This window comes from Rhinatrema bivittatum, chromosome 9, assembly GCF_901001135.1.
Source record: "Rhinatrema bivittatum chromosome 9, aRhiBiv1.1, whole genome shotgun sequence".
Lineage (NCBI taxonomy): Eukaryota > Metazoa > Chordata > Amphibia > Gymnophiona > Rhinatrematidae > Rhinatrema > Rhinatrema bivittatum.
Genome location: NC_042623.1, coordinates 149,148,409 through 149,176,239, shown reverse-complemented (window position 1 = coordinate 149,176,239; position 27,831 = coordinate 149,148,409). Strand labels below are relative to the sequence as shown.

The window sequence follows — 27,831 nt, the reverse complement described above, 5'->3', positions numbered from 1 at the left end:
CGGGACAGTCTTCCGGCTGACCAATCAAAACACAGAGATCCTGATGAAGCTTTGGGCGAAAGAACTAATAAATACTACAGAGCAGAGTTCCTTTCACTCCGTGTCCACAACAGGAAGAAGTCCTTCCCACTGAATTTCACATTTCAGTCTGTTGGTCTATAAACGCTGCCACGCCAGAGTCCATGCCCAGACACTTCTGCAAGTTCTCCCTTCTTGCACACATAAAAAAAACCCCCCCAACAAAACAAAACAAAAAACTTTTGTTTTCGTTCTCGCTGCGTCTCTGGGATATCACGTCCTTTTGTCAACAGAAGAAACAAGTGCTCCTACTTTTTCTGTTCCCGGACTTTCATTATTCAGTGGGATCTATTGCGAAAGCTGATTTTTCTTTTTGCAGGAGTCTCCTGGATATAATATTGTAAAACTGAATCCAAAATGACAAGCCTGGCTGGAGCTGTCCCAAGAATGATGAGACCAGCTCCGGGACAGAATTACCCCAGGAGCGGATTCCCATTAGAAGGTAAGAAAGAAGAGAGCATTAACAAAGTTGATAAGTTGGTTGCTTCCAGCACATATACATCGGGCAGAAAACTATTGTTTGCTAGATAACATTTGGAAGATATTATTCCACAGAGAAAACAACTGGTAGCAGAAACAAAGATGTAAACAATTTTGTATTTAATTCTGAAAAGACTAAGGGATAGCCTTTCAATTAATCCCAACAATTTATTCTGATAAACTTTGTAAATTTAATATATGAATTAATGGAATGTTTTATGTTCAGAATCTGAGGCATTTTATTTGTTAAAGCATCTATTGTCAAGCTGGAACAAAGTTGGCATGTTTTGTAAAAGCTGAAGCATTAAAAAAAAAAAAGTTTAATCAGTTTTGCAAACCTACAGATCACCAAACGCATCCAAATACAAAACTGAAGTCAATATAAGCTAAAGATCCACCTCCTCCCCCCTAAAAATAAAACAATTAACTTTTATAGTGGCAGCCTTTTGTTTTCTTTCGCTTATTATCCTAATGAATCAACAGCTAACCATAGAACTCTTTCATCAGAAGAAATGTAATGGACAAATAACTTTTTGAGTGGGATTTTCAAATCGGTGAATTCAATTACTTAAGAAGCAAAAAATCCATTTAAAAAGTGCATATTTTCATTACACACTCACACACATACTATATTATATATATACGTGTGTGTGCATGTGTACCTGTGTGTCTGTAATAGAGAGGTAGATCTGTTGTGTTTTTGAATTAATATGACTTCTGTGGAAGATACCATGGAACGTGAATGCTGTATCTTCAAGGCCTAAAGGCTTAATTTCCAGAAGGAAAATCCCACTTGTTGAAAAAAGTATTGTATTTTACTTGGGAAAGCTGCACACAAGAGACCAACACATCTATGTTGACTTGTGTTTGGCCTTTCATTGAACTTTATGAGTATAAATCAATAAATATCAAGTTAACTCACCCTAGCCAAAGAGTCTCAGGCCTTTTAAAAATCAGTGATTTGGTCTGCCAGTTTATTCTATTTACAAAATACAAATGACATAAAGTTAACTTGTAATTATATTTTTTTTCTCCCCTCTCCCCCTCCCCAAGTGTCCACACCTTTAGGCCAAGGCAGAGTAAACCAGCTTGGCGGAGTTTTTATTAATGGCAGGCCTTTACCCAACCACATCAGACACAAGATAGTGGAAATGGCTCATCATGGAATCAGGCCCTGTGTCATCTCTCGCCAGCTGCGGGTGTCCCATGGCTGTGTCTCCAAGATCCTTTGTAGGTACCAGGAGACTGGCTCCATTCGACCGGGGGCCATCGGGGGCAGCAAGCCCAAGGTGAGAACATCCATATGCCCCAATCATTATTTTACTATAATTGCGCCCCAACACCACTATAGAATAGCTTTGGAGAAGAGAAAAGGGAGGAGGCAGACAGTGGAAAGCAGAACGTTTACAAAGTCATTTCTCTCATATAATAATCGTGATACTTAGGAGTAAATCATAGAGCAGTACAGTCTGGAAATTGCTTTTCTGTGTGAGCTTAGGTACAGCTTCTTATTACGTTTATTTACCAGTTGGAAGCGTCTGCATGTTATAAATGGTCTTTATTAAGTAATGCAAAATAATAACATGCCGTCAGTTAGGGCAAACAATATTCTTGTTCTAACACGTTGTTTTCGATATATATTTATTTGGGTTCTATTAGATGATTCCTTTCCTTTCCAGTCTACATTTTGTATACAATTTTGACAGTAAAGGGGAGATGAATGAATGTTTGGTTGATTCGGTTTTGTAGGGAGATGTTTTGAGGGAAAAAAAAGACGCAGTTTTCTATACTATAGAACTCCTATAGAAAGAAAGTCAATCAGAATCGCATTCAGACGAATGATTAGACGTGAGATCACGGATATATCAATGTATGTCTTCTGTTCTTACAGACTGTTTCTGTTCAGGGTTTTTTCTCCCCCTGGTAGATATTTTCTATATGCATTTCAAGTGTTGTATCTTTTTTTTTTCTAAGCCATACGAGTTTTCGCTTTTATTATTATTATTATTATTATTATTATTAACAGTTCATTATCATACTATTTAAACTAACTAAGGAATTTAATACGTTTTCAGCTTCCAGATTTTGAATTTAAATTCTTTACATCCGTAGTTGCACGGTTTATTTACCCATTAGGTTACTTTATCCATAATGGTGGCTTTTAGTAAAAAGTATTTCTTATTGCTTTCAGCTTAATTATTTACTCATTGGTTTACATGTGTTTACTTATTTGTTTGTTAATTTATTTTACAATAAAACGTGCCCTGATAAAATGTCGCTACTTAAAAACAAAACAAAACTAAAACTATACAAACTTGTGTTCTGTATGTGTGTGTGTGTGTTTTTTTTTTTCACTAAAGCAGGTGACAACACCGGATGTTGAGAAAAAAATCGAGGAATACAAGAGAGATAACCCAGGCATGTTCAGCTGGGAAATACGAGACAAGTTACTCAAAGACGGGGTCTGTGATCGAAACACTGTTCCCTCAGGTACTGGGAACCATTAATATTTACAATCTCAGCCATTCGCCAGTGTTGCCAGTTCATTCAGGATATGCAAACTTATTGATTGGTGCTTTATGGAGTAAACATCTTCCCTTAAAGACCATCTTCTGCTTCCATAAAATATTTAATAAAACTTACATGCTCATCAGCTCTGGTTCCATGGAAAACTATAAGGAGACTGAGAGGGGATAACAATTAGAAACTGTGTTAGTCTATATGGATATAATAATGTCGAGGGGGTTATATAGGATAGGAAAATGGGGTTTTAGATCAGTCATGTATTTTAATGAGCTGCTTGGAAAAGACAATGGAAAAATCGCACACAGATGCAGCCAGCTGCTTCTCGTTGTGAAGAACAGATGCCCTGTGTACAGTATGGTTTTCCTTCTTGATTTAAGCTTTCAGAAATAACTTTTGTTTTAAATGAAAAGACAAGACGATATTTAATTTTAGGTAGGAATATTGTAGAATGTAATGGTTTGTTCAGCGAGCTGGAATGCTGCAGAATGAAATGAATTAGGATGCAGACTGATTTCACGATAAGCAAGCATGCATCTGAATCTGCAATACCCAGTCTGTGCCTTGGTCCCAGAGTTTGTTGACTAAACCTTGTATTCTGCTTAAGGACAGCTGGTTGCACGCTCTGTGGCCTGGAATTCATGTTTTCTTTCACCTGGGGCTCCTTTCTCACTGGCGTGCTTACAGTTTGGAAACAAAAGCTTTCATGAGGGCAGGTTTGCTTGGCTGGCCCCCTTCCTCTCGTATTTACCCTCACCTCGCAGACCTCTGTGCTCCTGTTAGGAAGGCGCAGTGGAACACACCAGCTTAGGCTGCTTTCAGGTCTGCTCCCTTCTTTGCGAAGTGGTTCATTCATTTGTGTTATCTCAGACTTGGATTGAAAACAAGCTATGCAAATAACATGACGATAGCTCGGTCGATAGACAGGGAATAGGTAGACCCATGGATTTATAGACCACGCTGCAATCTAGCTGGACAGACTGGTGGTTAGGAACCTTCTCCCCTCCCCTCCCCAAAACAAAAAAACAACAAAAACAACAACAAAAAAACAAAACTGCTTTTACAGAACAAATCCAGTGCTGGCAGGCAGTGGCTGCTGAGTTAATGAGCCTCATTTCTTTCTTTCTTTGAAGTGAGTTCGATCAGTCGTATTTTGAGAAGTAAGTTTGGGAAAGGGGAAGATGAAGAGGCTGAAATTGAAAGAAAGGAAGTGGAAGAAAGCGAGAAGAAGACGAAGCACAGCATCGATGGGATCCTTAGAGACAGAGGTATTGTAAGGCCAATGGCTGGTAATCTTTGCTGGAAGATCGGCGTTACTGTGCGGTGCCGTGCTCATTATTTTGTACTTTATATCGCACCTAGTTATGCGGTGCTTGCCAGGAGGACAGGCGGGACGACTTCCAGTGGTTTGGTGTAGGTGCCTGTCATGCTTTCTTCTAATGCAGGAGATGTGGTCTTGGCGCGTTATTATCTCCCCAGCCTGGCTTTACTGGAGGTTTCTCTCGGGCTTATTCGCTTGAGCATATGAATTTAAAGAAAGTGTGTCGGAAACGCAGCATTGCTTTTCTTAGGTGTTTTATGGGGCCTCCTCGCTGGTGGTAAAACTCTGACCGAGGTGTCAGAGCTATTAAAACTTTTCTACCGAAGTGAGATCAAAGAGGCTTCCTTCTCCATGAATTCTTTTCTACTTGGTGACCTGTTGATACGATTGCTGTTTCCCACTTGTTCAAGAAAAAAAAAAATAATAAGGGGGATAGTCAGGAAATACTTAGAAAGGTACCCCGGGGCCGGTTTTCACATTCATTTCAATCCTAAAATCTTCCTTAGTTGATTGCAAGTTATTATCGTGCGTTTCCTTTTTATGTAGATATAAAGGTCAGCAAAACAGTAATACGTGCTAACTTTTGCTTGGACCAACTACAATCCTGACTGTCTTTGGAGAGCTCAAGTCTCTTCATCAAGTCAAAGGAGAATGGGTTAATACAAAAATATGATGTTGCCTTATTTCTAGGAATTATCCCGCTTTACATTAACCTAATCATTTTGCTATGACCTGATGAAGGGAAATCTAGTTTCTGAAAATATTTTCTTTTAAATCACCCCTCCCCCACCGCCCCAAAACTCTTAACAGTTGAGATTTCTTACGGATTTAATTAAGAATTTACTCCGCATTTGAAACTGAACTGTATAAACCTGTTCATGGCTTTGTCTCGTTCGTTGCTTATCCTTAGAACGTTTCGTTCCGAGTTACGTTTAGACGCCTGTAACCGATTATTATACATTGCTCACATCGAGTCTTTATTTAGCTCTAAATATTCCTTCAGTAAAAATCCTTTTTTTTTTTTTTTTTAAATGTGACAGCTTTTTCCAGAATTAAGTTTGATCTCGAAGAACAAGCTATACTTTTCCAGCTCCTTGTACATTTTCAGCTTAGCAGCTGCGTATCGTACAGTTCATTTCAACCTTAGAAATATTCATTTCCTCTTTCGGTGGCTGATCCGTGAGAAACGATGCTCTCAGGACGATGTCTAGAGATAACATTGCCTGGAAGTAAAACGGCAGGCATATCGCCCTCTTCTTATGGTGACAATCAAATAAAGAGTTTTAAATTACATAGCTAGGTTTGTCCGGAAGAAAAAAAAACAGAGGCAGACGTTTCTTCACAGGGTATTAAGTTAGTGGTCTTTAAAGTCGCCAATCATTATACGCTTTTGTGCGTTTTTCTACTATTCACTGGATGTTAGAGGAGGAGAAAAAAAAAAGGAGCTGAAATTACTCACATAAAAAGGAAGAAAAAACACATCTGCATGAGTTTTGTTTGGAAGTCCCAGTTCTAGCAGTGAGGATGAGCTGGATCCCCAGTGCAGGAAGGGGGCTCGCTGCTGGAAGCGCAGGGTTTGGAGAAGACAAACAGTACCAAATGAGCTGGGCAAACATTTGTACAACTTTTCCAGCTTTTACAAAGCAGGGCTTCTGCACACAATCTACACTTGGAGATGAACTTGGAAAACAAAGAAGGGAGAGTCCATTGAAACTCACACTTTGGCTTTGCACGGACAAAGCTTCAGCTAGCAGCAGCTTGATGTGAACAAAAGAAGGCAACCTTTTTATAATTCAAGGAGAAAAGAAGAGAAAACAGCTCCACAAAGGGCCGAGAAAAGACATTATGGGCTTGCAATGAGGGATGAATTATTCAATGATCTCCAATAGCCACTGTTCCTAGCAGTTTTATGGACTCTCCACCGTGGAGAAAGTGACTATTTTCACCTACAAAATGATTCTGGGCATCCTAGACGTCTAGAGATGCCGACTGTCATTCAAAAGGAACAACTGAAACTATTCAGGAAAACTATAGTGGCCCTCTTGGGAAAAAAATATGTGTGGTGTAAAAGGAAAAAAAAAAATAACTCAACTGCAGATCTCATTTTATCATAGGGCTTTCACTGAAGCTGCATCCTTAATGGGACACCACAAGGACATGTCAGTGGGATGTCTAAGGAGGGAAGAGATACATGATAAATGGATAAACCCTAGGGGTGCACAAGCCTATGAACGCTCCCGAGACTGCAAAGATACAAATGAGATAGACTTGCTGGACATTTAGAAGCGATCGAGTACAATTCACCCAGAGGTGAAGGGAAGCTGAGGAGGGGGCGTTCTTCTGTTTGGTTTGCTTGGCCTTTCCTACTGACGGAAGTTTCTCCCCTCTTTACAGAAGTAAACACGTCGACGTTTTCCAGAAGGGGACCCAAAGGGCTAGAAACTACAGCTTATTGTGTAATTACCGAGCAGATCCCGTCTGCTCTTCTAGCTACCTACGGCAGCGTTGGAGCACTAGACTTCAGCCTACACTTGACTTCTAATAGCCCGGGGCAAAATGGGAGGCGCCGCCACTCTGCTGACTTCCACGTGTAAAATTCTCTGGGTTTTGACCTCACGACATCATTTCTCATGGCTTTCGTTGTGCCGGAGTAGGCAAGCAGCCAAGGCAAAGGGAGTGGGATCAGGAGGAGTTTTTTTTTTTTTGCTTACACGAAATATCTTTCCGAGTCCAAAAAAACAAACAAAACAAAACAAAAAAAGACCAAAGACAAAATGCATTAGAAATATGCAAAAACTTTTGTTCCCGACGGAATTTTCTTAAAAAAAAAAAAAGTATGCAATGAATTTTGTTATAAAATTCCTGAAGACCATGTTCGTTTGAGGTCACTAAAAAAAAAAAAAAAAAAAAAAAAATCTACAGGCACCGGAATCAAAGTTCCCTATGCTATGAAGTGTTTGAGGGACTGGCGAAATACTCGATAAGATGCGGGCTTTGTTGGGTTTTTTTTTCACCTAGAAAGTTTGCTCTTCTGGAGTTTTGGCACTGGTCAATATACCCTTTCTCTCTTGGGATGAGCTCCCTTAATTCTCTAATTCCCTCCCTGGGCCCTCTTTGAACATGAATCGAGGCTTCTAAAGGTTTCTGTGGCTGCGCGGGGTGACATTTACTGCTCTGCAGCGCGCATTAAAGGCGACCCGCTGAATAGGGCCCTCTGTCCCCCACCCCACGCCCCCCCCCCCGCAGAGGATGGAACTGGCCCCCAGGCGGCGTCACAATGGGCTCCCTCCCCCTCCCCCGCGAGTTCTGCGCGCTGCGCCGCGGAGCGCCCTGCACCCTCTCCCCGGACCCGGGGCTCTCCAGGCACATTAAAGGGACTCCTTTATTTCCCTCTCACTTTCATCTTGCACCGAACCCTCCCTTTTCAGCCCCAGGCAGAAATTGGTGAAATTTCTACTGCTTCTCCTCCCTTCCCCAATTTTATAAGGGGTGAAGAAAAAAAAAAAATAAAAGGCCCTTAACAAAAGCCCCTAGTAATAGAAAGGTTCTTGTCGCTGGTGACGTTTTCCCTGTTTGGGGATGTTTTGAAACATTTTTGCTTTGTGCTGTAATGGAATTACAGGACGGGTGATTGCTGTAAACTCGACACGCGACTACAAGCCTCTAGCTCAAATATTTAGCTGCAATGTTACCATTACTGACTTGTTGCGTTGCCTTTGAAGTGGCTGATGTGATCTGAAGAGCAGCAGGGGCTAGATGGACAACCTGATATTTGATTTGTGGTTAGAGATATGCTTTTGGATTGCTTGCTCGGGAACTGGACGTTTAAATGTTGATTTCGTTAATAACCCGAGAGAAAGACACCAGAAATTTGGATTATTTCTACCATGAGCCACTGTTTTCAAGGGGAAAAAAAAACCACGTTCAGCGGTTTTCTTCCCGTTGTAAGGGTTATCATTGTGGGTAATTTATACAGCTTATCACATAACTGATTTGTTGCTATTTGTGCTACAAAACGTACCCGGAGACTAATAATGTCCGGTTAAGTTTCATTACATTTACCTTGGTAAATATTTCGAGTGAAAAATATTGTTTGAACCACATACATTTTCGTACTGTTTGCATATCACTAAGCTTTGGTGCGCGGGACAATTTCATGTGGCTAATAAGGACATTTCAACTTATTTGCTCTTTCTGTTTGGGAAAAAAAATGGATTGAAATAATACCCTTCCAAAACGTTTCCTAAAGAAGCTCATCTCTTGCTTTTACTTCAGGAACTTAATCTATCCACGTAAACAAAAAAAAAGAAATATGATTCGTTCTTAAATTCAATTAAGAACAGCCCAATTTAAAACAACACAGAATGCAATAACTTCAAATCTTTAAGTATAAAAATCGTTATCATTACAGCATCGACCCTACATCAAGGTACCCATAATGTATGTGTTCACTTCTGCTAGCAAAATCTCTGTTCGCTGTTAGCTCTATCAACAATTAGTTCTTTTTTTTTTTAATTTTCGTAGGTAAAACGTTTTACTTTCTGGAAGAAAAGGAAAATATCCCTTTAACCTACTAACCTTGGGAAATGAGTTTCAGTGCTTGAAACAAAAATGACAAATTATTATGAATAACAATTGTGAAAGGGAAAGTCGCCTTGCAGGAAGTGTGCTCGTTGCTCAATATTCAGGATTTCTCCGGCGATAGGAATATTGGGAGCCAAAAAGATACTGACAGATCATCGGGAATCCCGGGGGCCAGCAGTAAAACAGCTCCAGAGTGTTCTCTGGTTAATTTAAGAAGAAATCGAGCGAAACGTAAAGCAATAAATCAGACCAATCGAGGCCACTGCAAATTCCTCCGTGTAAATGTCACTTTAAATTCTTCATGACAAACTTAGGGGTTACAGAGGAGTCGGCAGAGAAAAGGACAAAAGATAAAATAAAATAAAAAGGAACTGATGTTTTTGTGTCATGGGCATTCGTTGTTATTGAAACAAATAAAACATGGTACAAAAAATGAGTTCTTACATTTGAAACTCAGCGAGCAGAGAAGCCTTTCGTCAAGGATTCAGACTTGCACTGTCAGCCTTTATTTATTTATTTTTTCTGCGTATTTACACCTTCTGTGTTAATGAAACTGAATTTATTGCCGTCTTAGAATAATCGGGCATCTAGTTCCTTTCTTATTTTCATGTACCGCTAGGCAGACTGAAGTGGTTCACGTAATCCTTCAGGTGATGGCAATTTTACTGAGGTCGGTGCCGCTAGAAGGCCAAAAGGAAAACAAAACGAGACTGGGAAAATGTTAATATTTAATGCTCGCTGTTTCTCACGGCATTCGCTTTATTTATTCTGCTAGTTGAACGTTTAAGAACTATTAAGGTTGTTTCTCATTACAGGCAATTTATTTACTCGGGTATATGAATGTTTAATAATTATTAAGAACGTGAATAGGTAACTAACAGGACTGTAAAAGGCAATTAAGCAGTCAGTTTAATGCCTTATCTCCTGGCTGCTCTGCAGTTGTTTTACAACCAGGAATTAAAATTTGAAAAGGAAGTTTTCAGTGTCCCTGGCCAAATATTGATTAAGGAGTTGTTTGCTGATTCCATTGTTGTAGATACAAGGGCCAGCAGCTCTGCCCCTGGTTGTTCATCTTTCATTGTAGTTTGGTTCTTAACCGCAGAGATCAAAGCCAGATCATTTCACTTTATCTGACGTGGAAAATCCTTTTCTGTTTCCAAAACCGGCTCTGGATTTCAAACCAAATCTTCTTTTAGAGTTGGGATGGGGATAGAAAGATTCGTTTATGCAGGAACTCCTAAGAGCACATCTGCACGCCCCACGGGTTCGTTTAGTTTAGATCACAGCTGGGTTCTGGGGCGCTAAAAGTAGCACGGGCACCGATATTTACAAAAAGTAATCGGACGATGCAATAAAGTGCGTTCACAGATGTAATGCGCAGCGGTAATGCTGCCCTGGGTTTCAGCTCCTATTGTGCATGTGCACCCGTTTATATGCGCGGGTTTCCCTGCAAAGCCTAGACGGTTAATGTAATAAGGGTTTGTGTGTGGGGAAAAAATGCGGGTATAAACCCGCTTACCAACGCCCCCCTCCCCCCGTTCTGACGGAATGCACGCTAATAGCATACAAAGGAGGCGATTATCTAGTCATGGGCAATACAGGGAGCTGCACTAGCAGGGACATTGGGTTGCTGCTGGTTTTTTAATGCATGGGACAGGGCAAGAGTTAAGTGAAAGCAGCGGCTGGAGACCGTTTTTTTCCCTATGCTTTTGTGCCTCAGCCAAGTGGCAGACGGAACTGGTAAGAGAGAAGGCAGCTTCTCAATGAGGCAGAATCGCAGATCCCTATTTCATGCTGTCGCTGGCGGTTGGAGTCCGATCATGAAGGGGTTAGATATTGCTTTACCCCACCTTCACATCAACTTCTGGACCACTAATTTATTCATTCTTTCAAAAAAGAAAAGCTTTTGCCCCAAGAATCAGTCGAGGGTGTTCATATTCCAATGGGTTGTCTGCGTGGGTTTCTGCACGATTTACTACACAGCGCCATGAGCGCGTGTTACTCCGTGCATTATGGCGTGTGTGCTTGGTATACATGGATTTTACGTGCATTTTTAATTAGCATAAGTGGCCATTATTACATCCCATGCTGCCACTGGTTTTTGCCGCGTGTGCCAAAAAAAATCTGTGCAGAAAAATCAGTGTGGATTTCAGTGCAGGTCCTATTACAATGGCCCCATTTGATACAGGTAAACATTATTCCCGATTCAGGAAGGAGTTTCACCTTCAGAAAATGTGCCTTTAAAAATGTGCGCTCAGCTCAGCGTCCTCCACATGTAAATTCCATGCAAATGAGGGCATTAAGCATTCCCTCCCAAGGCAGAGAGGTGCGCTGGCTGAGCGCACATTATCTTAAAGCGAAAAACGTTACTCCTGGTCGGTGGTAAAGAACCTAAGGCTGGATCCACTGCCAGGGTTCCCCCTACTCAGGAGGAGGTAGCAGAGGCTCCACAGTACGTTAATTTTTTTTAAGCTTAACCGTGGCCAGATAGCCCTCTCTTCTTCAGCCTCTCCACTCTTGAGTTAAAATGCATAGTAACAGTAATGACGGCAAAAAAAAGACCAAATGGCCTATCCAGTCTGCCTTGCATGTTTCTTATAGTAGTAACTGCTGCTCGGTGCAGGTTACCCCCAAGCCTTATGTTAAGAGTAGCAATATATTGTTTACAATCCAAACCAAGCAACTGTCAAACCCATTACAAAATTATTGCTAGCAACATTATTACAGGGTGAGCAGCCCTTCATGATATTTCGGACAATGCTGCTTGAACGTGCTTGGCGGTGGAAGCAGTCCCATGCTTTATCCCTAGTGTCTGCGTATCAGTACCCCAGGACCGTTAAAGTCGGGGCCTGCACTAACTGCACATTTTAACTTGGTGTGCGCACATTTTAACTCCCAGTGCATTAGCATAGCATTAGCTTACTGCATTGGGAGATATAAAACAATTAACAGGTTCTTGCATTGGCCTGTAAAGGTGTTATAATTTATGAGGCGCTACCGAGACGCTAATTTAAAATAAAAGAGCTGGGTCCGATGCTGACACTATTTATAGCATTGGCATTGTCCTCAGATTAGAGACCGGTGGGAAAACAGCCTTTTCCCACCGATTGCTGACCAACTAGGAAGCCTACAGAATTGGCCTAATGTGAACAGTTTTGTACGGCAACCCTGAAACTTAAAAAATGTTTTAAAGCTGAGGTATCGTTATCTATCTATGTATCTATGTCATTTTGTAAAAATCATTGGAACCATCTCCCCCCCTCCCTAATCACCCTGTTTTTCAGCAGTGTAAATTTGAACTGCAAAAGCCCCCCCAAAAGGCATATGGCGGCATGGGCTTCTTTTACATTTGCAAATAACATTACACAGCCTGTCTGCTTGATCTGTAATAGTAAAATAAAGGCACTCCTTTTGGTCACCATTTGTGATCTTCTCTAAATTAGCGTTAATCTAAGTTGAAATTAAGGTTTCATTTTGTACCAGTTATATTGCTTTAGCATCCGAACAAGTTATAATAGAGCTCCCATATATTGCACTGTTTCTTCCTATGTATGTTTACACTTGCATTTACTTAGAATTTAGAATTGTGGAGAGGGTACTAGCTGCAGATTTGATAACTCACAAGTGGCAAGAAAAAGATAAATCAGCTATTACAGTCCCTACCTGTCCTGCCACTTATCCATACTTTTCACATTTTCTCATGCAGGGAATAAAGGTCTGTTTATAAGATGTCACAATTTGCAAACGAATATTTTTCTCTGGCTGATGCAGCTTGATTTTAATATTTAAAATTGAAACTAAGGTGCAGCGAGCAGGCAGGCTGTGTAAGCAGACTTAAAAGAAATATGCTGAAGAAACTTGGTCCCCAGATGTATTCTATGTCACTTTTATATCAGACTACTTTCTGAAGGGAAAGAATGCTTATGAGATCTCTATGTGTGGGTGTGTCGGACCCTAATAATTGACGTGTTTGGTGTTCTATTCACACCAAAGTTTTAGGATCTATTAGGGTAGACATGAGGACTTTGACAGAGGTTTGTTTTTTTTTTCCCCAGACCCATGCTCATCCATAGACTATAGATGTGCCCATGTGCATATTCTGAAAAGGAGGGTTCCTTTAGATCTGAGCAGAGCATCTTGTTATTGTTTCCAATTAATCTATGAAAATGAAAATGTACATCCCATCTTAAAGACAAAAGAAAACATCATTAGGGGAACCCCCCCCACACACACACACCTACTGGCAATCAATATTCTATTGAAAACTTTGTCCATGTATGTAAAAGTCCAGGTCTGAGTTTGGAAGATTCAAAGGCCATAGAGAGAAGAAAACAAAAACAAATGAAAGATAGAAAATAAGAAAAACTACAAGAGAGCAAGTGGGTGAAAGAGAAAAGAGTTGGAGTGCAAGAAAAAAAATACAAACAAATAAAGAAGTCATTGAAACAAAAAAATAAATAGAATCAACCTGAATCAGAATCCTTCAGCAAAGAAACAATCTCTTCTTTTCAGGCGTCTGGGAGGAAAGATTTTGCATGACGGACTGCGTTATTGGCAATAAGGACACTACTGGGGTCTTCAGACTAGTCACAAATAGGTTTTCCTACACCACATCCCAATGCTACATTAATTGCAAATTCTGATTCGATTATAAGCTGCTCTAATGCCTCTGTTCATGCAAATTTAGTGTAATCTGCTTTGAGACCAATTTTGGTGAAAGGTGGCTTATCAAATGATCATAAATAAATAAATAATACAAATTAGTTAGCATAGTTTTGCAGGAAATGAATTAGATATTTGATAGCTTAAAGCCTGGTGCTCTTGTTGAAAGGAAAATTAAAATTCTACAAGGTAATTTGCATTACTTTTACAAGATTTTGCAATATATGAATTCTATGCTTACCATATTTAAAAATATCATCTTCTTTACTAAAGATATAATCAGATCCTTTTCTAGCTCCGTTACACAGAAGGATATCAGTAGTATAAAGTCAATAGGTCTGTTATCTTGTTCGGCTGCTGCTCTCTGGAAGCAAATAAAAACCATAGTCTTTGACATTTGGTAAGTTTTATCAATATAAAAACTACTTGCAAACTGAAAATCCAATATTTTTGGTAGCAAGGCAGATTTTTTTTTTTCAGAGGAAGAGTCTGCATATAATCTTATTCTGCTTTTTCTGGTGGTCCAATTACTCAGTTGCTTTTAGAATGAGCCTTATTTAACTTCACCACATTTTGATTCTGTAATGCAGCATTTTCCCTGATTACAAGACTAATCACAGCCTTAGTAGATACTAGATCCAGCTTGTGTATTGGTTTTCTCAGCATCTTGCTGTAGAACTTCATGTTGAGGTAATTGAGATAGAATAGAAAATGCTTGAATTTTAGATTTTATTAGATCAAGTCTATTATTTGAACATTTTTCCAGGGCATAGATTACAAATAAAAGACGCTGCATATTTTCCTCCAAAGATAGTGGCGCCACCAAGAAAGAATCTTCTCCCTTAGGAGTTGTGTTTCTAAAGAGGGAGGTGGGAACTGAACAGACTGGGAAACTGTTAATGCCGATAAAGCCTGAGAACCCAGAGAGAAGACATTCTCCAAAGTTTCCTGGCCACTGTTCCCAGGTTCAGTAACAAAGAAAAGCCCAGAAGGAGAACTAGGCTGAGATGATTCTAGTAATGCAGTACAGACAACAAAAGTGATTGAGGTTGAACTATTGGGGTTGGCCAATTACTCACTGTTTCTTCTGGGGCCTGTAAGAATTTCCTCAAATGCCAGCAACCTTCAAACAGTGCCATGAATCTGTGGCGAAACAATCTTCCACTTAATAGTGACCCAGCGGTAGGTAGCTGTGTCTGAAGGGGGCAGATCTGAGGTGAGCGAGGGTTGCTCAGAGGAAAGAGAAGGAGGTTAACCCTTGACTTGCGACACACCTTTGGAAGAAGCCCCTGGTCTCGCCTCGATGCTGCAGATTCTGAAGTTCCCACCTTCTTGTTTAGGTGCTCGCCAGAAATAAATCTTGGTCGACGCTCAGCTAGATCTCGTCACTCTTGCCCCTAAAAGGTTTTCTTGCACCGCCATTCCTCTCCTCACAATAGGGCACGGATACTTGCACAAACAACACTCTCCCCAGCTCAGACTCAGACCACACCGAATGGGAAAAAAACTATCGGCAAAGTTCACAAACAGTCCAAAAAAAAAAAATCAGTCTTTCATCTCGGCTAAGCTCATCTCCTCGGGCAGTAGTAGAGGGCTGGGAAAAGAGGAACACGGACGGAAACTAGAAATCTGCATCTTGCTCAGAGGCTATAAAGTCTTTATTGTCCTCAACTTAGAGGTTCCCCCCCCCCAGCCAAACTGTCCACTTTAAATGTATTGAAGTAGATATGTCCGCTTTGGACAGTTTGGTGGGCTTTCTATCATTTAGAAATCGGTGAGAAAAGTCAGATTTCCTTCTGTCTCTAAGTCTGCAGGGCTGAGGCCAATGCAGATGCAGCACCAGCATCAGGGCCAGCTCCTTGTATCTGCACTTCTGTGGTAACAGGGGCCAGTGGCACATTGAGGGCCCGGAGGGGCCATGCTCCATCGCTTTACTGCTGATGTTGCAGATGAGCAGCAGCGGTGCGTCTTACTGGTGTGCCTTGATTTCAGTTTGAAAACCAGAACGCACCAAAGCAGACATTTTACTTTCAGACATTTACCCAAATAATTGTGCATGACCAGCGGTTTTTTCCACTCCAGATTTGCAATTGCTGAAAAAGGAGGGACACATTTTGTCACAAAGGTTTAAACCCATTTCTGTAATTTGAAGAATTATTTTTCCAAAATTTGAGGTTTGCCCTAGGACAGGGGGCTGACAGAGAGCCTACCCTTTGAAGGCTTTCTTTTTTAAAGAAATTGATGGGGGGGGGGGGGGGGGAATCTGTCTTCCCACCGATCTCTAACCAGAAAGGCTGAGATCAATGCCTGTACAATACACAGCAGATCTTTGGACACAGTTCCTTGCAGTTAGTGCCTCTGTGGCATTACTTACAGGATTATTAATTACTGCTTCTGCGGTAAATTGATTGGTTGACAAACAGCGGTGCTAAGTACTAGTGCTGTGCTTTTGTGAATGAGCCCCCTTCAAGCAATTTCGTGTTGACCTGTTCAGCTCTTGCAGATCTTTCTCTCCCTTACTTAAAATATTGCACTAGGGAGGATTTTTTGGGGAGTTTGCCGACGGCCGCTGTCACTCAGTGCTAGAATGTTGCCCGCAGGCAGGGCCATTTTGATAGCATTTTACATTATGCTGTGGTTTCATCGCACTGCAGTGGTTCTGGCCTACCTAAGTGTCCATGTAGGCCAGATGTATTGTTATATATCATTTGATCACTAAAAAAGATTAAGCAGTAAAATATCGCACTATGTTAAGTACACCCGTGAATAAGAGAAGAAAAGCAAGTGACAAAAGTGACATTTGTTGTATAGTGACTCAGCTGCCTATGACACATCACTGACTCTGTATGCCCACATGCTTGCATGCTTCCAAAAAACATTTTCAGGAGATTCATCATTTCCTGACTACATCGATAAAAGGAGTTACTATGCTTCCATTGCATTTTGAATCATGAAAGACAAATACATCAAAGGTGTGCATATGCTTTTTTTTTGTAAATGTCCCACACGCATTTGGTAGAGTGAGAACAATTACTCAGAATAAGTAACAAGGAAAACAAAATAGGAGTTTCTAAGTGTTCCTACCATATAATCATTGAAATAGCTAAGTTAAAATGTCAAGGGTTATGCCTTCCAGGTCTCATTCCTTCTTTTCTTTTGCTGCTTTATGCATAATAAGTATTTATTTATTATTTCCAAAACAACTTGATCCAGCATAATCAATGAACATCAGGTAAAATAAATATACTTAAAAACGACTAAAAACTGTTAGATAAAATAAATGGGGAAAGACAAGATCAATAAAATATACATTCAAATAAATCCATTTTGAAGAATCCATGTCCAAAATGAAAAACCTAAGGGCATAAGAACCAAAGTCAACTATATAAAAGGTTATCTGAAAAGTCTATATGAACTGCACTGGCTTCCAGTCAAAAGCAGGATTACATTTAAAACTCTCTGTTTTGTTTACCAATGTTTAAATAAAGAGACCCCTGAGTCCTTTGACTAACTTCTTTCTCCGTACGTGCCCTCCAGGGAACGCTATATCCTCCGAAATGGCTCTTCTTTCCTCTTCTCCTCTGACCTCTGCTGGACTGTCCTGCACGAGACTTTGAGGTTTTGGTTGTTGCACACCAAACATTTGGAACAAAGTCGCACTAACCCTGCACTAGGAGCCATGCTAGCTTAAGTTTGGGAAAAAAGGCATGGCTTTTCAGCGAGGCCTACCCCTCCGAGAACCTCAAACCCCCCCCAGCTAATTACCTGAACTCTTGACTAGGGACTTTGCTATACACAACAAGGACAAAACTGGGACCTCAAGCTCTACACATGGGTTCCTTATGTCGGATCCCAAAGCTCTGCTAATTGTGGATTTCTGATTCTGATTGTAAGCTTTCAAAGCCTCTGTTCACTTACATTTGTTGTAATTCAGCTTGAGACCAACTTTGGAAAAAGGGGAAATATCAAATGTCTATAAACAGGTAAAAGTCAAATATTTCTGCTACAGATGAGCTTCTTAAGGAAGTGAGGTCCACATGATCTGTTTCTAGTTTTAGCTAGACTCAGTTTTTCCATCGTTGGGCCAGATAAGTGAGCTTCCCACGTGAATCTCAAAACTCACCTGGGTACACAGGGATGAAGGTAGTTTTCTGCAGATCCTGGACCCCTTCGACCTAGTGCCTTAAAAATCATTTTCTTCCTTTCTCTTCTCTCCTTGAGATATCTGTAATGCAGTACAACCCCCACCCCAGCTAATGGAGTCATACACCAGGAATGATATAAAATGGTATATGGGCTTTAACATAACAAAGAAACAAATAGCCCTTGGCACCGTGTTCCAGTTTCTAAATTCCTTAAGATGTGCATTCATGTCTTGTGAAATTATTAAAACATACTCCAGTAAACACGTTTGCATTAAATATGTATTTGCTGTGGTCATTTTCAAAAGAATCATGAAAACATTATTTAAAGTGCCACATTGCTCAAATTACTGATTCAAAAATGTTAATTATAGCGTTCATTTCCTAGGTATACATTCCAAAATTAGGAAATGACCCTTTCTGGGAATGGTGAAACGTGTTTGCTGGATTTCTGTGAACAAGATTCCTTAAGAGAAAGCTGTGCGGACTGCGCTGTACTTATAAACATATGCACAGTATATAATATTAACCCTCTGTGGTTCAAAGCTATTACTTTTAAGCCATTCTTTTTTTCTTTTTTTGACCTGTAAGTTCCCTCTTGCTCCTTTGGGCTTCCAACTCAATCAGACCTAGGGCTGGGGCCCATGCACCAAGGCTCCTGCTGGTCTTGCTGAACTTGCCTGCCCCTTCAGCCTGAGAGATGAGAGACAGAAGGCCAGCCAGGGATGGGTGAGAGGGATGTGTGAGCCAATAGGGCTGGGTACTCTCTCCCTCCGCAGTGCACAGACGCAGCAGAGAAGAGTGTGCTAAGTGCTGTGTGCATATTCCGGGACAGCAGAAGGAGACAGCGGGATCAGGGCAATGTGGGAAGGGCCAGGCCTGCTTTGTTGTTTCAGGCCTGCGCCTGGGCCATCTGTGGGCGACTGGAGCACTCTCATAAAGCACTTCCATGGTTCCGTCTCCTCCACTTTCCTTGTTGTGATACTGCTGGTGCAGTGCGGAGGAAGCCTCCAAGCCAGGCTCCTGCAGGTGCTGGTAAGCCATTCCGGGATCTCGTTCCCTGCCTACTTAAAAATAAATTTGGACTGACCTAGGAAGCTAGCTCCATCATAAAACAGTGTACTCAGCTGCTAGGTCCTGCTCCCCAGCAATCTGGAGCCAGTACAGTCCTGGCATCCTTGGCTGTTCCATATGCATTTTGGGGACAACATCTCAGGTGTAAGGACTAAGGAGGAAATCAACTCTGGCCAGGGAGTGCAGCCCAGAATAGGGAGGGGAGAAGAGGGACTTGGATTTCAGGGGGAGATGGGATGGCAGGGAGAAAGAGATGCCTGGAGAGCAGAAATAGTGGGGGCTTAGGGAATGGATGGGGTGGGTTGTAGGTTGATTGGGAAGTGAGAGATTTGTGGGAGAGTGGAAATACGGGGATTGAGGGGGAGAGCAGGGTTTCAGATTGGGTGGAGTCTGTGGAGACTGGGGGATTGAGGGGGAGAGCAGGAAGAGAGAGAAAGTTTGGCCACAGATGGGAAGGGAAGAATTGGGACTGGTGAGAGAGAGATCAGGGAATGAGAGAGCAGGGATTTAGATTAGGAGGTGGGGGGCACGAAGAGGGATTGTGGGGTTGAGAAGGAGAGCAGGAATGTGGAGATTGGAGGGAGGGGGAGTGTGAGGACTGTGTGATGGGATGAGATGAGAAAGATGCCTGCAGAGGAGAGAGCAGAAACTCAAGGACTGAGTTTGAAGGGTGTGTGTGGGGAGGAGAGGTGTATGGCTGAAGTTTTACCTCAGATGTGTAATACCCTTGCACTGGTCCCGTTTAAAACAGATAAAGAAAGAAAGAAAAGGGGAAGAGAAAGAGCAAGATTTTATTTATGTATTTAAAAGATTTATATTCTGCCTACGCGATGAATGTTATTCTAAGTGGGCCACAATAAAGACATTTATCATAGGTTACAACATAAAAACAAATAAAACATAATAAAAACCAAAAACATAATTTAAAAAACATCAGATGAAAATCATAAAAACATATTATGCCCTAACCTAACTGCTATTAAGTTTTAAAAGTAATATTCTGCCATTCCACACCAATGCTGCTAAAAATCCCTACATTAAGGTGAATTGTACCTGCTGCAGAATTATTCTGCAGGACAGGCTAATGTGAACAGATCATTTTTCATTTTCTTTTGGAATGTTTTCAAATCAGCTTTGTCCTTAATAACTTGAGGAGGTGCAGTACTGACTATCTATCTATCTATCTATCTATCTATCTATCTATCTATCTATCTATCTATCTATCTATTTATTAAAAAACAGAAATTGGAGTCATTTCAGATTAGATTAAAATCCCTCTCTGGTGCCAGGTAATTATGTTTTGTCCAAATAATCTCAGAGGTACAGATGAATCATAGTCCCATATGGCTCTAACTGAATCCAAAATCATTCAAGCTGGTTCACCAAATTTACATTGTCCATGATATGATTCATCTTGCCCTGAGCTGGTAAATTGATGGGTCTGGTTTGGATACTCTCTTGATGTTTAACCGCTGTAAGACTTCTGATAATCTTCTGGGCAAACTAGACAACTCTAAGCTGGCATGCATTGTGGTATGAGCTGATTTGATTTTAATGTGAACTGGTTAGCATTTAACTTAAACCAGAGTGCTTAAAACATTTGTACCAAATTGACAGGGTCATTAATCAAATCGCGATAACGCCATAACTCCCACGATAAATAACGCATCGCAAGATGCGTATTCAAATTTTAAAATATTTCCCAAATGTGAGGAATTTGGGCAGAGTAAATTAAAATGAGGGGTGCTTAGCGTGCCGCGCAATTATCGCAGGTCGAGAGTACAATGTACAAATCTTATCTTTGTGTACCTTTCTTCACTCCAAATCACATCAAATCTTCACTGATGTCTACTGTGCTGTTTGTATCTCTGACTGTGCATGTAAAACTGCCCCCAAACCCTAGGCCACCACCAAAACCTCACCCCGAGTTATTAGTTGCCTCTCCTACAGTGGTATAAAAGGTTGACTACTATGTCTCTCTCTCTCTCTCTTTCTCAAAAAAAAAAGGTAAAATCTGGGCACTTCTTAGCTTGCAATGTGAAAATATTGTGGGTATGATAAATTCAATGTGTTTTGGTAACTCAAAAATTACCCTAACCATGCCCCTTTTGTTTATCACGGGCACTATTCTTGCGAAATGTATAGCAAAATGATAAATCTAGGTCTGAGCCTGGTACATCTAAGTCAGCTTTGGAAAGTCAGATCAGAGTTTGAATTGAGCTATAGTTTACATGGATGGGAATTTTGACAAAAATCAAAACATTGTCAAGCCCTTATGAACTGTTAGTTGTAAGGACTGGGACAAAAGGGTAAATTAACACTGTACAATTTGCATTTTACTAGCAAAGCTTACTGGTATGCCTTGATTTTAATATTATGTATATCAGGACTTACTAAAAAATGTATACCGTCCGAGACCTCATGTGTTCATCTTGGTGCAAACTTGCTGGCAGCAAATGTTTTTAAAAGGTTCTCACTAAGGGCAAATATGGCCTTTTTCAATGTTTGAGGTGCGCCCTACAAACCTTCCAGTTAGGGCATGGGACTGAAAGGAGGCACTGGGGACAGTTTGGCAGGCTTCCTATCATGCGGGTCCCTATTTTCTCACCAGTCTCCATACTATGACTCACAGCAGGAGTCCTGTGTCAGACCCAGGTCTTTGTATTTCCTGTGGAGATTGCCCTGCATAGAAGTCATTTTTCCTCTCCTTGCAAATTGTTGAGGTCCAGCATTTATTTAGCACCTCGGTGCACTGCTCTGCTCCGCTCGGGCACTTTATCTCTGCTTGCAAATGAGCCCTATCTTTCTTAGAAAGATTCTCAGGGTTTTTATTCACCCAGCAGTTTCCTCCTGCTCAGTTGACACCAGGGCTGGGTTGAATCCGTTAGTCTTCATGCACAACTACCTAGGGATTTTTTCCTCTGTTTTGTATTTTCCCCATCCCTTCAACATGTCTAGCCTGGTCTTTGTAGTGACAGTCATGGGTGAGGGACCATGCACCAGGGATCCTTCTAGAAACCTGCAATCATGGTCCCTGAATGTGCCACTAGGTGTCACTCTTAAGTAATGACCACCACTGTCTCCTGCTCCTGGGAGCTGTGAATGCTGCCTCTGCAGTGTCCCAATCCTGGCCCATCCAAGGAGGACACCCTTGGATGTGTGTGTGCGCGTGCACAGAGGTCATGAACCCCGCAAACACACCAAAACATAGCATGCACAAGAAATCCCAATATTATTTGCATTATACTGGCTTGTAGTGCACACTTTTGAACTTGGCTTATACAAGGTTGCACAAAAAGAAAATTTATGCACACAATCTTTCAAAAATTTGAGGGAACATTACGCCTGACTCAAGGATTGAAATAGGGACCTTCCGTATGGCAGTATGCAGCACTGCCATTGAATCACTAGGCTGGCCCGGTAAATTTGTCAATTTTGAAAACCATTTTTCTTTACTGAAAAGTTTGTCCATTGCCTTACAAATCTGGCCACACTAGGATAGTTTTGTAGACTTCCTAGCTATGTGTTCTCTTGGTCGGAAAACACATTCTCCGGGGTTGGATCTGAAGCCAGCAACATAAATGGTGTTGACATCTGACCCAGCTCTTTTTAAATAGCACATGAACTGCGTTGTGATTCATTATATTACAGCCAGATTGTAAATACTTCTATGGTTAGATTTGTGTACCAGTGCAATGCTCAGTAATATAAATTAGCTCTAGTGCTGACCTGTATAGTGCTATACTTTGTGAGCTTAGAATGTTTTCCATAGACACATTGTGAGGACAAGTTCCATCGTACATCTGTCTCAGAGAGTTTTATTTAGCATTAATGAATACTAATATAAAATAAAATGGCACGAAAACAGCTTACAAATATCCATATTTAGTGCCCTTATGGTTTGCTTAACTTATTTCCCTCTTTCAGGCACATATATAAACATAAAATAACTATGAAATTATACTAAGAGCCGATTTGCTAAAGATTTTTTTTTCCCAAATGCACAGAATAGGAAGAAGCCTTCATGAATAAGGTCCTAAGTGTGCATTTGATACATGATGAATTAATATTTCCTCTATCTGTATATTTGCACGACAAAAACCTCTTTTAACTGTCACAGGAATCCATCAAATAATAGATAAATGGGTAACGGGGAAGAACGAGTGCATTGAATTATTCAAAAGACACTCATGTGCTTTGCTGAAATAATGAATCCCAGCCAGTATTTGGAAAACAGTTTTCGTGTATCATGGGATGGAACAGTTTTGTGTAAGAAGGACTTGACTGTACCCACTGCACTTACAATGCAGCAATAATTTAATTTTAACTCTTTACTCTGTCTCCTTTCTACTTACATCCAGATTTAATAATGTGCCACAGACACTTTTGCCGTGGGAATGTTATAATGGTGAAATTACTTTTAATTGAAAGTGAGCAGTACTGTAACATTATTTAGTCTAACTTCATAATACGTTTTCTACTTTGCGTCTGTCCTGGATCAGATTGTTAAGAGCTATTTTGCTTGTGTGCCACAGAATGCAAGGGATGTTTTATAGCGAGAGGGTGCAGTGATCTTATGCTGTCAGGGGCCATTTCTATTTTAGGAACAGTGAGGAAGATCATCAAAAAGTGAGATCAGAGTTAAGCTCCAGTTTTCCATGATTCTGAGAGCCGCCGGCCATCTCTGAGGACGGGGAATGACCTCTTTTGATACTGCATTCATTGCAATGCCCTAGTAGAAACACTGGTTCTAGACAAAAGTAGACTATTTACAGAAAAGGGACCTATGCAGTCTTGTCTCCGCATGATTCTCATGATAATATCACAACCTGTAAAAAATCCAGTTGTGCAAAATTTTAAGGGTTGCCAGTCTCTTCTGGGCATGGGTAAATATATTTTTTCAAGCTGCATCTCAGTGTAAAAATGATCATTATAGTATAAGCAGGGAGATGGTAAAGCAGCAAGCAGGTAAACCATAGGACAGGAAGAAGAAAGGGGACAGGAGTTTGAAACTAGCCATTGCCACTTATGAAAGAAATACCCCAACTAAATGGCAAAAATCTCATTAACATACTTTTACATGTCAAATTATGACTAACATGAATTTTTGTGCAAATATGGGATTAATCAATATGCGTATCTCACAATCAGGTGAATTATCAAAGGATTTAGACATGTCAATGTAAGATACCATCATAGAAATTTTCAAAAGTCATTTACTTATTTGTTAAGTGCATTTAACGTGGGTGAAATATATTGTAGCAATTTTCAAAAGCCCACATACATGGCTAAAGTGCATTTAGACATGTAAAACCCAGTTTAAGCATGTAAATGCTTTTGAAAAGCAGGCCCATAATTTTTAATCAAAGAAAATTTGATGTATGGGACATTTCATGATTTTTTTTTGGTGTAGAAAAAGGATATACACTTTTTTATTTCAAAACACCAAAAACAAGAGGGAAAAGAAACCAAATGTATAATGACATTGGCTTCTGCTTGTCATTTTTGCATCTAACATTCACAGGATTAAAAGAAAATAAAAACATGAAAGGGAAAATGTATGAAATTGAGACTCTATTCAGTGACAAACGTTCTGACAATTAAATACATTTAGGCCGATACAGTAAAGTGCGCTCAGCTGAGCACACCGTTTAACCCGCAGTTGGATGCGTGTATTGGAAGCACGTCCCTACTCCTTATACAATAAAGGGTTCAGCTCGTCCAAAACACGTGTCCAACCCTTCGGAAACTAATAGCGCTCATTACATGCAAATGCATGTTGTTGAGGCTATTAGATATTCGCCCCATATACACACACAAAAAAAGTGCACCCGATATAGAAACATAGAAACATAGAAACATAGAAATGACGGCAGAAGAAGACCAAATGGCCCATCCAGTCTGCCCAGCAAGCTTCCCTCTTTTCTTCTCCCATACTTATCTGTTTCTCTTAGCTCTTGGTTCTAATTCCCTTCCACCCCCGCCATTAATGTAGAGAGCGGTGGAGGAGCTGCATCCAAGTGAAATATCTAGCTTGATTAGTTAGAGGTAGTAGGAGTAGTAACCGCCGCAATAAGCAAGCTACACCCATGCTTATTTGTTTTTACCCAGATTATGTTATACAGCCCTTATTGGTTGTTTATCTTCTCCCCTGCCGTTGAAGCAGGGAGCTATGCTGGATATGCGTGAGGTATCAGTTTTTTTCTTCTCCCCTGCCGTTGAAGCAGAGAGCTATGCTGGATATGCATCGAAAGTGAAGTATCAGGCACATTTGGTTTGGGGTAGTAACCGCCGTGACAAGCCAGCTACTCCCCGCTTTGTGAGTGTGAATCCTTTTTTCTTCTCCCCTGCCGTTGAAGTTATGCTGGATATGCGTGAAGTATCAGTTTTTCTTTTCCCCTGCCGTTGAAGCAGAGAGCTATGCTGGAAATTCGTGATGTATCAGTCTTTCTCCCATGCCGTTGAAGCAGAGAGCTATGCTGGATATGCGTCGAGAGTGAAGTATCAGGTACATTTGGTTTGGGGTAGTAACCGCCGTAACAAGCCAGCTACTCCCCGCTTTGTGAGTGCGAACCCTTTTTTCTTCTCCCCTGCCGTTATGCACATGTGCACGTGTGTACACTCAGAAATTAACACCAGCACAGAGCAGGCATTAATTTCTGAGCGGCCCAGCTTAATATGGTAGCGATATTAAGTTGGAGGAACCAGAAGGTTAAAAAAAATTTAAAAAGTAAAAAAAAAAAGTGCCTGCAGTCAGGTTGGGAAAAGGGAAGCTCAATTGACGAGAGTCTGTTTTCCTAACCCGCTGACAGTCACCTCTCCTGGGCTGCCAAGGAGATGGTTAGGGGGCGCAAAATTGTCCCTAACGCCTCCTTGTCAGCGCAACCTCCTCATTTAAATATTGTATTGGGCGCCCAGGAAAGGTACCTGGGCGCGCTTTGGGAAAGCGGACGCTCAACACTGAGTGCCTGTTTTCCGGGCAACTTCACGGTATCGGCCTGTGTGTTAGCTGAGAATTCTGATGCAGAAACCTTTCCCCCTCAGATTTAGACTCCTTTGGTAGTTATTCAATTTGGAGGGAACCTGTTGAAAATGTGTTGCTCGATCACATTTCTTCTTGGACTAGTCTAGTGCTTTTCTAGCTTGGAAGCTTATTCTTTTAGTAAAGGAGGGGCATTCTTTTGACCTGTCCCCTGCAGATCTGTGGACCCTCTGGCTTCATTTGGCTCTTCACAATTTAATAATTTTGAACAAAGTTTTTCACCTTTGCAAAAGCTGACGGCAGCTTGCTCAGCTTATGCGATGACATTTTTGGAGGGTACTTTGGACTGTCAGTTGTCGACACTGTAGATTATAGGTGACACCAGTATTAATATCAATCCTTCAATTAAGTTGATTTCTTTCTTTAAATTTGGATGAGATTTATTTTGCTTCGGTTAGCAGAAAATTCCATTCTGATATGTGTGCATGCTCCCGGGTACCTTGCGCTTTCTTGCATAATTCTTTGCCTAGTTCGACTGTCCAATCGCTTTTTGAGTCAACTGCTGTGCATGTCTTACTATGTTTTGATACAGTATTCATATGCTCACAATAATATTGTATTATCTAGAGGCAAACATAGATACCTGATTTAAACTGAGTACTCTGCTGTGGGATGTCATAGGAAAAGTCTCCCAAAAGCATTAAAAAGATAAATTTGGTTTGAGAAGTAGAACTAGTTACTTGAGTGCACTAGGACAAATCGATATATTAAATGCATTCAAGCTAGTCTGAAGAATAACAAACATTCTTTCTTAAAGACAGTCCCATAGTAAGTAATCAGTGCCTCTATTAGAGGATTTTGTTTCATTTAGTTATGCTTTCCCCAGTGTTTTTTAGGGGAGTTCTGGTTGAAGTTTGAAGAGGCGTTATTAAACTTAACGATAGAAAACCATTAAAAGATGTTGTGGAATGCTAAAAATAAACACGTGCTTTTGGTTAAAATATGGAGAAATCTGTGCTTTTCAAATAGAATTTCCATTTCAAAGTGGTAAGGCAGGCTTTAATACAGAACCTGGGGTCGAAAGCTGAATTTTGTGACCAAACAGCTCTGAATTTTGTGGTTGAATACATCACATCTTCATGGGTAAGAGGCCTAAAATGTCTAGCACTGTGATTAAACGAAGGCTGTTCTGTTACTTATATGCTCTGTTTGTGCAGCTCATTCAGAGGAAATTTAGACACCAGGACTGAGGAAAACCATTCATAAGAGTTTAAAGAAACAAAATAGGGCTACTGTCATTATATATTAGAATAAATTACCTATATTAAGAACAATCCATACTTTAAAAAGGGATTCATTCTGGAATCTGATTTATGAAGGGCTTCTGCTCGCACACAGATTTATTCCACGTTATGATAATCAGCAATGAATGTGTTCCTGAATTTTAGAAGACATGAGACTGAAAGCATTATAGGCTGGAGCACTTTTCCTTGCAGAGGTCAAGATTTTCTGCGTGTAACCTTTCTACTGGGACTCACATGCAGATGAGCCTGTAGAAACGTTATGCATGTGTTGTTATCGTTTTAGCTGAATTCTGAGTTAATGATGTGCAGGGCTATTTTTTTCCATTTGGTTTGCTTTTGGTGTGCATTATTTTATGAAAGCACACAGAAATAGCAGACTTGACTGCCATTTTTAAGAATCCACCCCAGACCTTTTCCCGCCATCTTGGACTCTCTGTTCTCTCTCTCTCTCCCCCCATGGGGCCCCCTGGTCTCTCCCTCCACATGCCTTAAAGCTGGGTATCCCTCCACAATGGCAGCAGTGATCCCCAGTCACACCTGCCGTGCTGGTGATGTTTCTCATAATGGTGCTGGCCTTTGGAAATGTTTTCGTACAAACTATTGATGCCGTGACATTTTGCTGTAGAGCAGAGTTTTGAACAGGCTGCTGCCACATTATGAGAGACAGCACCAGTAGGGGAT

General features: G+C 40.8%; 1 protein-coding gene across 2 annotated transcripts in view; it reads left to right on the top strand.

The window, feature by feature from the left end:
- The first annotated feature begins 232 nt into the window (after positions 1-232).
- The window catches only part of PAX3 (paired box 3), a 141,878-nt gene continuing 114,279 nt past the window's right edge, over positions 233-27,831 (top strand). The window contains exons 1-4 of one of the 2 annotated variants that reach the window (XM_029616167.1): positions 233-520; positions 1,612-1,847; positions 2,922-3,048; positions 4,215-4,349. In XM_029616167.1, the coding sequence (XP_029472027.1) occupies positions 436-520; positions 1,612-1,847; positions 2,922-3,048; positions 4,215-4,349 (583 nt within the window). In that variant the 5' untranslated portion in view covers positions 233-435. Of the gene's footprint in view, positions 521-1,611; positions 1,848-2,918; positions 3,049-4,214; positions 4,350-27,831 lie in introns of both variants that reach the window. The other variant, XM_029616166.1, reaches the window with a different exon arrangement.